The sequence below is a fragment of the Osmerus mordax genome, chromosome 12 (assembly GCF_038355195.1).
Source record: "Osmerus mordax isolate fOsmMor3 chromosome 12, fOsmMor3.pri, whole genome shotgun sequence".
NCBI classification, from domain to species: domain Eukaryota; kingdom Metazoa; phylum Chordata; class Actinopteri; order Osmeriformes; family Osmeridae; genus Osmerus; species Osmerus mordax.
Genome location: NC_090061.1, coordinates 9497222 through 9509985, shown reverse-complemented (window position 1 = coordinate 9509985; position 12764 = coordinate 9497222). Strand labels below are relative to the sequence as shown.

Here is a 12764-nt window from a genome sequence, read left to right as displayed (position 1 = left end):
AGTAGGGTGAAGTGCCTTGCCCAAGGACACAATGTTGTGTGGCACGGCCGGGTGTCGAACCGGCAACCTTCTGATTACTAGCCCGATTCCCTAACCGCTCAGCCATCTGACCCCTCTCTCTCTCTCCATCTCTCTCTCTCCATCTCTCTCCCTCCATCTCTAACCCCTCCACTCTGAATTGGCTGTGAGCCTCTCATCATCGCCCTCGAAATCCCCACCCCAGAGAGACTGACACTCCGTGACGGGGTGTGTGTGAGTGTGTACAGTACGCCATCATAGCTTTCATGTGAACTAATGTACTCGGCTGGTGTGTGCATATGCTGATTGATTGATTATCAGCTACCCCGGCACTGCCATGGGGTTTGGAGAGCATGCAGTTGTGTATGTGTGTGTGTGAGTGTGTGTGTGTGTGTGTGTGTGTGTGTGTGTGTGTGTGTGTGTTGGACTGGGGTGTCAGCAGGTCTTTCAGCCCTTCGTTCGGTGAGTTTGGGGCGAGCTGGTGGAGTGTGTTGGCATGGGTTGACTCCAGCTGCCTTTGATTGCAGCTTCAAAGCATGAGCTTGCATGAGTCTGTCACTCCACACGTTCTGGCACCAACCCCTCAACACGCCCCCTCTTCGCCCCCTCCGCTACCGCCCACGCCTCCTCCGCCTATCGCCCACGCGACCCCTTTGCTTTATACCACTGGTATATTCACCCTGTCCCCCCCTGCCTGCCCGCCCACGTCCTTCAGAAAGGTCCAGCGTGCCCTCTGGTTGGCGTCTGTCTGCCAGGCTAGGAGACAGAGCTCAACTTTGACCTACAGATAGAACCACAGGACCATAGATCAATCAGGTCGATGATCTGATGCTGGAACTCAGGAAGATGGAGCAGACAGAGCAGCATTCCCACTTCCATTGTATGTATTGTATTGCTAAGCTGAACAGTATCCCATTGGCACATACCCAGACGACCTTGAGTGCTATGAAAGGCCCCAAAATTTTCCAATATGCAGTTGTTGTCTGACTATGACTATTTCTGCTTTAAATTAGCATATTGTTTGGCCGTCATATTGTGTGTGTGGACAGCATGTATATTTGTGCATGTGCTTCCTATTGGACCTGTTCTGGAAGCTTCAGTGTGCTCGGGCTTCACAGTGTGGGTCCTGAGGTGTCCTCGTCCTCACAAACCTACCTTGCTCACTCGCTCACCTTGTCCTTACACACACCTTGCTCACACACACACACCTCACACATGCAAATATTTCCCTCTCACACACACACACACACACACACACACACCTCGCTCACACCTCTCATGTTCCCCGGGGTCGACCAACTGTTTGCCCACACGTTCCATCATCCTGCTTCCTGCTGGTGTTTTTGAGTGTGTGTGTGTGTGACGTGTGTGTGTGTATATGTGTGCTTGTGCTTACAGCCGCTGATTAGGTGCTCCCTAGCAGATGGAGTAACCTAATACCTGCCTCATCTCTCAGCCGGCCGCCCAGCCCTGTCTGACCCTCTATCTGGGCCTTACCAGAATCCAGCCCTCTGCCTTCCAGGAACCAACCCAACCTGCCTTGCAGCCTGGCCCCATCCCGTAAGTCCCAGATACCCAGCCTCCACCAGACCCTGACCCTGGAGGAGGAGGTCTTCAGGTGGGGCAGCTCTCAGGTTACCCAGCCTGTCTACCCGCTGAGGAGACCACACCAGCTGACCAGCTCCATGCTCAAAATCAATGGGATGAATAAGCATCGCGTACACTGTGGCTGTGATGAATGAAAATGCAGCCGTGCCTGACAGATGTGTGTCTGTGTGTGTGTGTGTGTGTGTGTGTGTGTATCTGTGTGTGTGTGTGTTCCTGTTCCGTTCCTGGCGCTGTCCTGCTCTGTCACCAGGACCAGGTGTCTCTGGCTCCACGATCTGTCTCCATGGCGGCTAGAGGTGACACTCCCATCAGGCAAATGGATGAGTCTCATTGGCTGGCTAATTTATTGACAGTCTCCCTCCCTGAGGGATAATGATCGTATGGCCCGCTGATTGATGTCACAGCATAACACACACACACACACACACACACCCTCACACACCGTGTCAATGCTGCACACATACTGAATCCCTAGGATTGTCCTGTACAGTGTCTCTCTGTGGTGGGATTCAGGGTTGAAACAGACAGACAGACTGACTTTGTTATGGGGATCAGACATGCTCAGATGACAGGGCTTGTATATATCATGTATTCAGAGAGACACATGTTTTACCATGTACTATAAAACCCCTTCATCTCCTGGTGTGAAAATTAGGCTGTGCTCTTCTCCTTCTCTGGGAAGATCCACTCCAGTCCACCAGCTCTGCTTCACACTGCCTGCTGCAGGCACATTACTAAGGACGCAAAGCCCCCGTACTGGATTTCATTACGTTTGAACTGACGTTTGATTAATGACTTGATGACAGGGAAATTTGATGCAGGATCCTCTTGCAATAACTTTGCTGATCAGTTGAGTTTCCCCAAAGAAAAGACTGAAGAGATACTACCTGTAATAGGTTGGACTTCAACCAAAGGATCTGATGTCAGTGTTTTGGAGCCACGGGCAGGGTGGGAGGAACCAAATCCCTGTGAGTCAGACGGAAGGGAGGAGGGATGGTTTTGCTTGGGCTTTGATAGAACATGTTCTTCCCATCTGCCCTATGTAATTCTCATCTCTGAGAATATTCTGCATTGTCTCTGCGGCCCACCGTACAAACACAGTTACACACACAGCTTTTTCCTGGTGTCCTATGATCTGTAGAACGTTGCCTAAATCCAACAAAATAAGACTGCGTTAAGGTGGTTGCATGTATGCAAGATGAACAACCCAGCTCCAGCCTCAACCTCAGCCAGTCCCAGCCCTAGCCTCAATCCCAGCATCAGCCCCTGATTTACAGCCCCTGTCCCTCCATTAGAAGACACCTGATCCTGGCTCGCCCTGGCCTGCCGGGATTTAGAGGCTGGGGGTAGAACACCCAGGAAATTGCCCCACAACAGTAACTGTACAGCCAGCTCAGTGACCCAGGCTACTTAGAGGTACCGGATTAGATCTGTGAAGAGCCACCCTCTCTCTCTCTCTCTCTCTCTCTCTCTCTCTCTCTCTCTCTCTCTCTCTCTCTCTCTCTCTCTCTCTCTCTCTCTCTCTCTCTCTCTGTTAGTCATTAGGAAGCAGCCTTTGCTAGATCTGTAAGTGATATGCTGGACAGCATCTGAATTACATGGATGCTTTTAGGAGGCTTTCACAGAAACAGAGGAGGGAAGTGATTCATATTTAACTCTCCTTTTCTTCTCTTTCCCACTCTCATTCTCTGTCCTCCTTTTTTTCAATTAAGAATGATATATTATTTGTACTTCCGTGTGTGTGCTGGGCGTGTATGTGTGTTCTGCATGTGTGCGTGTGTGTGTGCTGTGTGTGCTCCCCCTCCTCCCAGCCTGTCTGCTCGTCCCGTTCCTCATTCTGCACATCTGTCCGTACGCTGATCACAGAGGGGTGTGGTTCACAGACACAGCTTGAGCACCCGACCCACAAAATCTAATCAGAGGCAAACATACACCTCGCACACACACACACAGGGGGAACGCAGTGGAGCGAGTTGACACAGTGTGACCTATTAGAGTGTGTGTGTCTGGGCTGTCCCCATGGCCCCCGCTCTGCCTGCCGTGTGCAGGCACATGTGACCTCACAGATATTAAGTAAAGGGAATTATACCTCCCCAGTGATACGTCGTAAATTACGGCCGTGAAATGAGTCTGCTGTGTCAGAGCAGAGTCCTCCCATCTCTGCGTACGTCCTCTTTGGGCTCCGCCGCAACGGGACGTGAAGTCTCATTCCATACGAGGACGCAGCATGCTAGTCACAGGGACGTCTCCAGTCTCCTTCTCTTGCTCCCTGCCTGCTGTGCCAAGAGGCGGGCCCATGGCCCTCCGGTCCCCTGTGGGGGCCAGTGATAGAGGCTCAAGTCCCAGACTCTGTTGTTGAGTCCTGCTGCTTTCCTGGGGGGCTGGCTGGATCACTGGCTCTCGTCTCTTTGCCTGGCTGTTGATAAGACTTCACTGAGCACCTTGAAGCACCACTGATTATTTCCCAGCCGTGTCTCGATTGGTCGGACCCCACCCTCACTCTTGGGCTTTCTCCTCCAGACATCCGCTAGGTCGCCTCAAGTCAGCGTTAAGTCTGTGTGTGTGTGTGTGTGTGTGAGTCTGTGTTAAGTGTTTGTGTGAGTAAAGTGCCTGTGTGTGTGTGTGTGTTAGTACAGGATTAATACCCAGCTTTTATCCAGCTAAGACTCTTGAAATGTGCTCTTTTGTAGAGCGGAAAGGTCAAACAGGAAATCGTGGTTCTCATCTGATATGGAGGCTTTGCTTTCTTTATTTTACAAGCCATCATCATCTCCGATGGATTGTAAAGGAAATGCTTGTGTGTGCGTGTGTCCATGAGAGAGAGACAGAGACAGAGAGAGAGAGAGAGAGAAGAAAGAGAGAGAGAGAGTTCTGTGAGTCAGGGATGGCAGTTGAGGTGCATTAGTTAATGTTTCAGAGATCGGCATTCACTACTCCGCAGCATGACTCAGTGGTTATACCAAAAGCAATTATTTGAACACCGCCTCCCTCTTCTCTTTGTTTTTCTCTGCCCCCCCCCCCCCCCTCAGAGGCCTTTGAACTGGTGCTGCGACATGGCCGTAACTCCACCGTGCTGATGTTGAGGGCGGAGTTCCCCGTGATGGGGGGCGGGGGCCAGACAGCGGTGGACCATCTCCTCCAGGACGTGTCCCTCTACATGCTGGGCTCCGACTCCAGCGTGGACCACATGGTCACCACCTTCTTCACCCGCCTCTTCCCCCTCGCCTACCTCCGCCTGCTCGGGGGCAGTGTCACGTCCATGTCCGACGAGTGCCTCCGAGGCGCCTGGAAGGAGTCCGGAGCCTTCGCCCACTACCCCAAACTGATGATGACCCGTCTGTCGCGCTCTCTCCTGGCCACCCGGGTCTTCCTGCAGGCTCTCAACCTGGGCATCGAGGTGGTCAACACCACGGACCACCTGCGCCCGGGCAGGGACTGTGGCCGCGCCCTGCTGAGGCTATGGTACTGCCCCCACTGCCAGGGCCTGCTGGCTCCCCCGGCCTGCAGGGGCTTCTGCCAGGCAGTGATGCAGGGGTGCCTGGGGGGCGCGGCGGAGGTGCAGCCCCACTGGAGGGCCTACGTGGAGGGGCTGGGGAGGCTGGCCGGGGGCATGAGCAGGGAGCAGGACATGGAGGACGTGGTGCTCCGGCTGCACAGCCTGGTGCGGCTGGGCCTCAGGCACGCCGTCAACGCACGCAGCCGGCTCCTCGCGCTGGTGAGTTCTACACACACGCACGCGTGCACACGCACAGATTTACACACACACACTTGTACATACACACACATTCCTACAAATGCTCACATTCATACGCACCCACACACACGATCAGACACGGATCTTTATCACTGTCAGCCTTAGCAAGTATTTCTTTCTCTGGCAGTTGTAGAGAGTTGAGGCCCCCCCCCCCCCCCCCCCCCTCAGCCCCCCTCCTCGCACCACCACCACCCTTCACCCCTCCATGTGCAGTTTAAACTGCAGTATAACCGCTCAGTTGGTCCTCTGCGTACATTTGAAGTGGAGGAGAAGTGCTCATGAAATATGGAGGTCTTTTCTGGAGAGGGTTGTAGTAGTGTGTTTGCTGGCGTAGATGTCGGATGGTGCTGAACTTTTTACTCTCACACCCTGGGTCCTTCCGACAACCAGGTTTCCTCTCTCAAACCCCATCATTTATTAACACGGGGTTGACCTCACTTAGTCTGCACTCTCTGTCTCTGTCTCTCTCTCTCTCTCTCTCTCTCTCTGTATCTGTGAGTGTGAAGGGATACTAAAACAAACATCTAATATGATGCTGTCTTAGACTTGGAGGAAAAGGTTTTTCAGAGTGGTAAAGGGTGTTGGATAAAGACCTGTAACCTAACCTGTACTGTAGTTCACTGAAGACTCAGTGATGTGTGTCTGTGTGTGTGTTTGGCAGGGCATCTTTCTGTTGTCATTGAGGGGACGAAGGCATCATTTCCCTAATGGCAAATGCAATCCTATCAAACCGTAATGAGAGGGCAACTGAAATTGGACAACAATTTAGGACCACCCTGGAGGATTTGACTTTAGCTGAACCTATGTCACTTTGACTTACACTGTCCAAACTTTTCCCCTCCTCCCATTGGTTGTCCCCCTCTGTGTGTGTATTTTCCTCGTATTGGGTCAGTGAGAGAAAGCTGAGGCACAGGTAGACTGGATGTGCTTATCTCGGATGTTCAGTACATAGAAAGCTGGAACATGAGGGACTGTTTGGGGGCTTTTCTCCCAAACAGGACGCTTGCTGTGAGGGGTGACAGACTGAGTCTTTATGTAGAAGGAGGCTGGAGGTGTGAGGGAGATGGTTCTGCCTGTTCACCTCCCAGGGATTGAAGCATTCTCTCTGCCGGCTCCATGAACATCTACTGACCACGATGTCTGCCCTGGGTTCAGCAGTCACGTTCAGCTGGAACGGCACCTGCTCAGATGGCACCAACCCTGACCCAGTATGAACCAGCCTGGTCCCCACAGCTCACACAGTGGGAGGGGAGGAGGGAGAGAAGGGGAGGAGGAGGGAGAGAAGGGGAGGAGGAGGGAGAGAAGGGGAGGAGGGAGAGAAGGGGAGGAGGAGGGAGAGAAGGGGAGGAGGGAGAGAAGGGGAGGAGGAGGGAGAGAAGGGGAGGAGGAGGGAGAGAAGGGGAGGAGGAGGGAGAGAAGGGGAGGAGGGAGAGGAGGGGAGGAGGAGGGAGAGAAGGGGACGAGGGAGAGAAGGGGAGGAGGGAGAGGAGGGGAGGAGGGAGAGAAGGGGAGGAGGGAGAGGAGGGGAGGAGGAGGGAGAGAAGAGGAGGAGGAGGGAGAGAAGGGGAGGAGGAGGGAGAGAAGGGGAGGAGGAGGGAGAGAAGGGGAGGAGGGAGAGGAGGGGAGGAGGGAGAGGAGGGAGAGAAGGGGAGGAAGAGGGAGAGAAGGGGAGGAGGAGGGGGAGGAGGAGGGAGAGAAGGGGAGGAGGAGGGAGAGAAGGGGAGGAGGAGGGAGAGAAGGGGAGGAGGGAGAGAAGGGGAGGCGAAGTGGGAGAGGGAGGTGGAGCAGGAGAGGGGAAGTGAGGGACAGAGGCAGTGAGACAGAGACAGAGAGAGAGAGAGAGAGATGGATGGATGGATGGATGGGGGAGATGGATGGGGGAGGTGGATGGGGGAGGTGGATTATGGGAGAAGGAGAGAGGAGAGGACAGCCAGAAGCCTGGAGTCTGAATCCATTCACCTGTCACAACGTTGAAATGTCCCCGTTTCTCTCCTGCCTCTCTCCGTCCTCTCTCCTTCATCCAGCCTCTTTCCATCCTCTCTCCAGCCTCCCTCCTACAGTTCAATGCCCTCTGTTTCCCACGTTTTTCCATTGTATGTCATCTCACCATCCTTTTCCCTTTCTCTCTCTCTCTCTCTCTCTCTCTCTCTATTTCTTTCTTTCTTACACACACACACACACTGTGGGAGAAGATGCATGATTTATGAAGCTCTATTTTTACCAGTTACCGAGCAGAAGTGAGGGAGAAACGGCGACAAAGAGAAAGATAGAGAGAGAGAAGGAGAAGTAGAGAGAGTTTGAAGTGAGAGCCCAGGGGGGAAGGAGGAGAGGAGAGCATGGTGGAGGCATCCATCACCCTGCGACCCCTCAGCTGTAAGCGAGACTGGGAAGGAGGCTTTATTGGTGAGACAGAAGTATGATGGATCTTCCCAGGCTCTGTGGAACATGGTGGAGCAGGGCAGAGCTCCCACTCTACGTTGTGACACTAATCCTGTCTGTGTATTCTGCCTGCCTGTCTGCCTGTCCACCAGTCTGTCTGTCTATCTCCCTGTCTGTCCACCAGTCTGCCTGCCTGCCTGACAGTTTGTCTGTCTGCCTGTCCACCAGTCTGTCTGCCTGCCTGCCCGCCTGTCTGTCTGACTGTGCACCAGTCTGTGCACCAGTCTGTCTGCCTGCCTGCCTGTCTGTCTGTCTGAATTTCTGTCTGTCTGTCTGCCTGCCTGTCTGACTTTCTGTCTGACTTTCTGTCTGCTTGTCTGCCTGTCTGTATGTATATCTGTCTGCCTGTCTGTCCACCAGTCTGCCTGCCTGCCCCCCAGTCTGCCTGCTTGCCTGTCTGTCTGTCTTCTGACTGCCTGTCCACCAGTATGCCTGCCTGCCTGCCTGCCTGTCTGTCTGACTTTCTGTCTGTCTGTCAGTTTAACACTAAGAGTTTCCCCCCTGCTTTCCTCACCACTAAGGTGGTTCTTTAAGTTGGCTCATACTGGCTTAGAGAGTCATCAAATTCAGATGCAGCAGAGTGTGTGTGTATCTTGTGTATGTGGTGGACACACTTACACCCACTCAAATGTACACATACACATTTGTGTGCCTGTGTGTGTATGTTTGTGTCTGTGTGTGTGTGTGTCTGTGTGAATGTCTGTCTGTCTGTCTGTCTGAGTGTGCGTGCGTGAGTGTGAATGTCTGTCTGTCTGTGTGTGTGTGTGTGTGTGTCTGTGTGAATGTCTGTCTGTCTGTCTGAGTGTGCGTGCGTGAGTGTGAATGTCTGTCTGTCTGTCTGAGTGTGTGTGTGCGTGCGTGAGTGTACTCCGTGGCCCCCTCCCTGACAGAGGCTGGCTGCTGGGTGCAGATAAAAGTGTGAGGATATTTCAGTGCTCTCACGCTGAGACAGCCCTTATCTGCAGCCTCTCTTGTTGGTGGTGCTGGTCCAGCCCGGCCCGATATTAATACCCCACTAATGAGGCCTTTCCTTGAAGATCCGGAAAACGTGGAGGAGGGAGGGGCGGGGCGGGGGGGGGGGGGGGGGGTTGCTGAATCAGTCTCTCCCTCGTGCCACCCCTCCCCTGAGGATGCTGGGAAGGCACAAACAAAGAGAGGTAAAAAGCTCCAATCACATTAATCATGGCCTGCAGGAAGGCTGGCTGAGAGAATTACATAGGAGGAAACTGAAAGAGGAGCTGGGCTGGTGTGTGTGTGTGTGTTTGGTTGGCCCTGAGCACGAGTGTGTGTATTTGCGTTTGCTTGCACATGTGTGTGTGTCTACTGATTTCCCCGGAGCAAACAGTAGGGGAGTATTAGTGAGAACGGGTGGTCTGGGATGTTGGGTATTAGCTAATGCTTGGCACTAGAGTGATCCAGCCATCTGTGGCTATCAGACTGTTATCTCAGCCCTGTGTGATGGGCTCTGCTCAGGGAGTGGGGAGTGTGTGGATGTGTTTATATGGGGTGTGTGTGTGTACTGTATATGTATGTATGTTTATGCATGCATGTGTGTCTGTATGTATGTATGTTTATGCATGCATGTACGTTTATGTATTTATGTATGAATGTATAAGTCTGTGTGTGTGTGTGAGTGTGTCTGTATGTGTATAATATGTATATATTTCTCTCTCTGTGTGTGTGTGTGTTCACATGGTGTGGGTGTGTCTGTGTATATGTACAGTATGTATGTTTGTATGTCTGAATGTGAGTGTTTGTGTAATGCGTATGTATACAGTTTGCATGTACGTGTGTGTGCATTTATGCGTAGGTGTGTGTGTGTTTAGGGGTCTCTGGTGGCTGGCCTACGTCCTTGGGTAAAGAGCCTGTATCGATTAACACTGACGACCATGTCTTTCAGCCCATCAGCATATCAGAGGGTCAGCAGGGAGGTGTGTGATGGGCCTCTCTACAGCAGGGAGGTGTGTGATGGGCCTCTCTACATCAGGGAGGTGTGTGATGGGCCTCTCTACATCAGGGAGGTGTGTGATGGGCCTCTCTACAGCAGGGAGGTGTGTGATGGGCCTCTCTACAGCAGGGAGGTGTGTGATGGGCCTCTCTACAGCAGGGAGGTGTGTGATGGGCCTCTCTACAGCAGGGAGGTGTGTGATGGGCCTCTCTACAGCAGGGAGGTGTGTGATGGGCCTCTCTACAGCAGGGAGGTGTGTGATGGGCCTCTCTACAGCAGGGAGGTGTGTGATGGGCCTCTCTACAGCAGGGAGGTGTGTGATGGGCCTCTCTACAGCAGGGAGGTGTGTGATGGGCCTCTCTACAGCAGGGAGGTGTGTGATGGGCCTCTCTACATCAGGGAGGTGTGTGATGGGCCTCTCTACAGCAGGGAGGTGTGTGATGGGCCTCTCTACAGCAGGGAGGTGTGTGATGGGCCTCTCTACAGCAGGGAGGTGTGTGATGGGCCTCTCTACAGCAGGGAGGTGTGTGATGGGCCTCTCTACATCAGGGAGGTGTGTGATGGGCCTCTCTACATCAGGGAGGTGTGTGATGGGCCTCTTTACATCAGGGCCTGGCTGGAGAGTTCACAGGCCTCATTATGTCTGAGTGCATGTACATTATGCTGATGTGTGTATGTACATAATGTACTAGAGCAGGACTAATTGTGTGAAATCAGTTTATGAACATCACAAGCGGGTGTCTGGGAGAGCGTACCGTGGGTGTGTTTGTGTGTGCCTGTCGATGTAGATGTGTGTGTGTGTGAGTGTAGAGCTGTGTGTGCATGTTACTGTGTGTGTGTGTGTGTGTGTGTGTGTGTGCGTGCACCTGTGTGTGTGTGTGTCTCGAGAGATGTTAGTGTCTGTGAGTCCTCCTCAGCGTCCCTGATAAAGACATCCAGGTCTGCTCTGTTAATCCCATCAGTATGCATGTGGAGGACGCTCAGGATATTCACTTAAGGCGAGCTGGGTACAATTAGCTGTTAACATTACAAGCAGAGTGGAGCTCTGTCCAGACGCCCCCAGGGGAAATTACACCTCCAGCAAATCATTAAACCACAAACATTAACAAGCATTTGCATTTTTATTGCACCTGAAAAGAAGAGCTGGGGTGCATTATCTCTGGGATACAGAGAGACTTTTTAGTTATTATTGTTCTGTCTTTCCTTGTGAAAACAATGGTGTTCATCCCTGAGATGAACAAGAGAGGCGGCGTCCTCATCTTCACGTGGTTATGAGGACTGAAGAGGAAGGCGGAAACGGCTGACGGGGGAGACAATGGCTCGTTTGTCATGCAAATCCCTCTTTTTATCCCTCGGAAAATAAACAAACAAAAACAGATGACAACACAAAGGCGTTAAGCTGAGGAACATCCAAAGTTTGGCGGCCGGCAGGATTTTACTGTACGGCCAAGTTCTCGCACATGTACAGTCGCTAGGGCAGATGGTCAAGACAGGGGTTCTGTGTCCAGTTCCTCATTGTATCTTTTCTCCTCCTAACCTCCATCTCTCCCCCTTTCTTTTTCTCCCTCCAGGTGAGCAGTATGTGTGGCCAGTCCCCCCAGAGAGTGTCTCGCTCAGTGGTGCCCCCTGCAGACCAGCCCCCTGGGGCCCCGGCGCCCCGCCACACCCAGCCTGCACCCTTCCACCCTGACACTCTGGCAGGCCACCGCAGGTGAGAGGACAACCTGACCGCCAGCGTTCCTCCTGGCCTTTGCTCTTACCTCCTCTTCCTCCCCCTTCCCTTCCTCTGCAGAAGTGCTCTCTGATTGACAGTCCTCAGCTATTCTAGTGTTACTCCCACACTTTCTGACAGATGAAGAAATCTTGTGTGTGTGTTTGTGTGTGCTCATTTTTTATGTTTGGAAAGGTGTGTGTGTGCTGCTTGGTAAGTGACACGTCTTCACCCCATGACAGTCTCTCTGTAAAGGACCAGAGTGGTGCAGCTCCTCCGCTGGTCCGCTGGCCTCAGCAGAGTGGCCACATCCATGCCAATTAGTCACTGCACTCACTCCAGCTGCATCTCTCTTCCTCTTCACTTCTTTCTCTCAATCTCCCGGTGTCTCCGCTAGCCTGCACCATTACAGTCTTTATTTCATCCCTTTATTCCGTTTTTACCCCCCGTCTTTCTCTCTCTTTGCCTCTAAAGCTTTATCTATGGTCTCTCAGCAGTGTGTGCATTATTGTTATTGTAACAATAGCTTATCAATGCTGCTATTTCTCTCTTTTTCTATCCCCCCATTCTCCCTCCTTCGCCCTCTCCCTCATCATATCTCTCACCTTCTCTCTCCTTCCCTCTCCTTGTCCTATCCTCCCTCCCTCCCTCTCTCCCGCCTCAGGGAATTCATCTCCAGCCTGCGGGCCTTCAGCTCCTTCTACAGTGGTCTGGGAGAGACCCTGTGCAGCCACGAGCCGGAGACGCTCAACCACTCCCTCTGCTGGAACGGACAGGAAATGACAGACAGGTACCCGCTCCCGCTGACCGAAGGGCGTCTTTGTTTACCGCATCAGAGAGGGCAGTAGGGGCAGGATACGGAACCACTTCAATATCAAGGCTGCAGCTGTAACCTATCTAAATAGCACACTCTGCAACAATGAAGCTCTTTTACTGGTATGTGGTCCAGCTCATTACAGTAGATGTCCTGAAGTGTATAAACTCCTTTGAGCAGCCCCTCCAGTCAGGTGAGTGTACTTGACTTGAAGGTTAATATTGTATGAAAGTGATGAGCTTTGCAAGGCTTGCCATTTCTCTGTGTGAGTGTTTGTAAGTGTGCTTGTGTGTGTGTGGGTTTGTGTGTGAGTGTATAAATCTTGACTTGAGCTCAATGCAAGGTTATTAAAGTCAGCTGTTCTGTTGCCTTCCTCCTGCTTGGTTAATTGTCGCTTCGATCTTTCTGTCCTTCCACGCCCTGATCTCTTCGCTCGCCACAGAACCCAATTTGGATCTCCCAGTATTTCACT

At 52.6% G+C, this 12764-nt stretch overlaps 1 protein-coding gene across 1 annotated transcript in view; it reads left to right on the top strand.

Annotated features, from left to right (window-relative positions):
• The window catches only part of gpc3 (glypican 3), a 66365-nt gene that overhangs the window by 25625 nt on the left and 27976 nt on the right, over positions 1-12764 (top strand). Inside the window, exons 3-5 of the mRNA XM_067248296.1 lie at positions 4656-5341; positions 11339-11478; positions 12143-12268. Coding sequence (XP_067104397.1) covers positions 4656-5341; positions 11339-11478; positions 12143-12268 — 952 coding nt within the window. The remainder of the gene's footprint in view (positions 1-4655; positions 5342-11338; positions 11479-12142; positions 12269-12764) is intronic.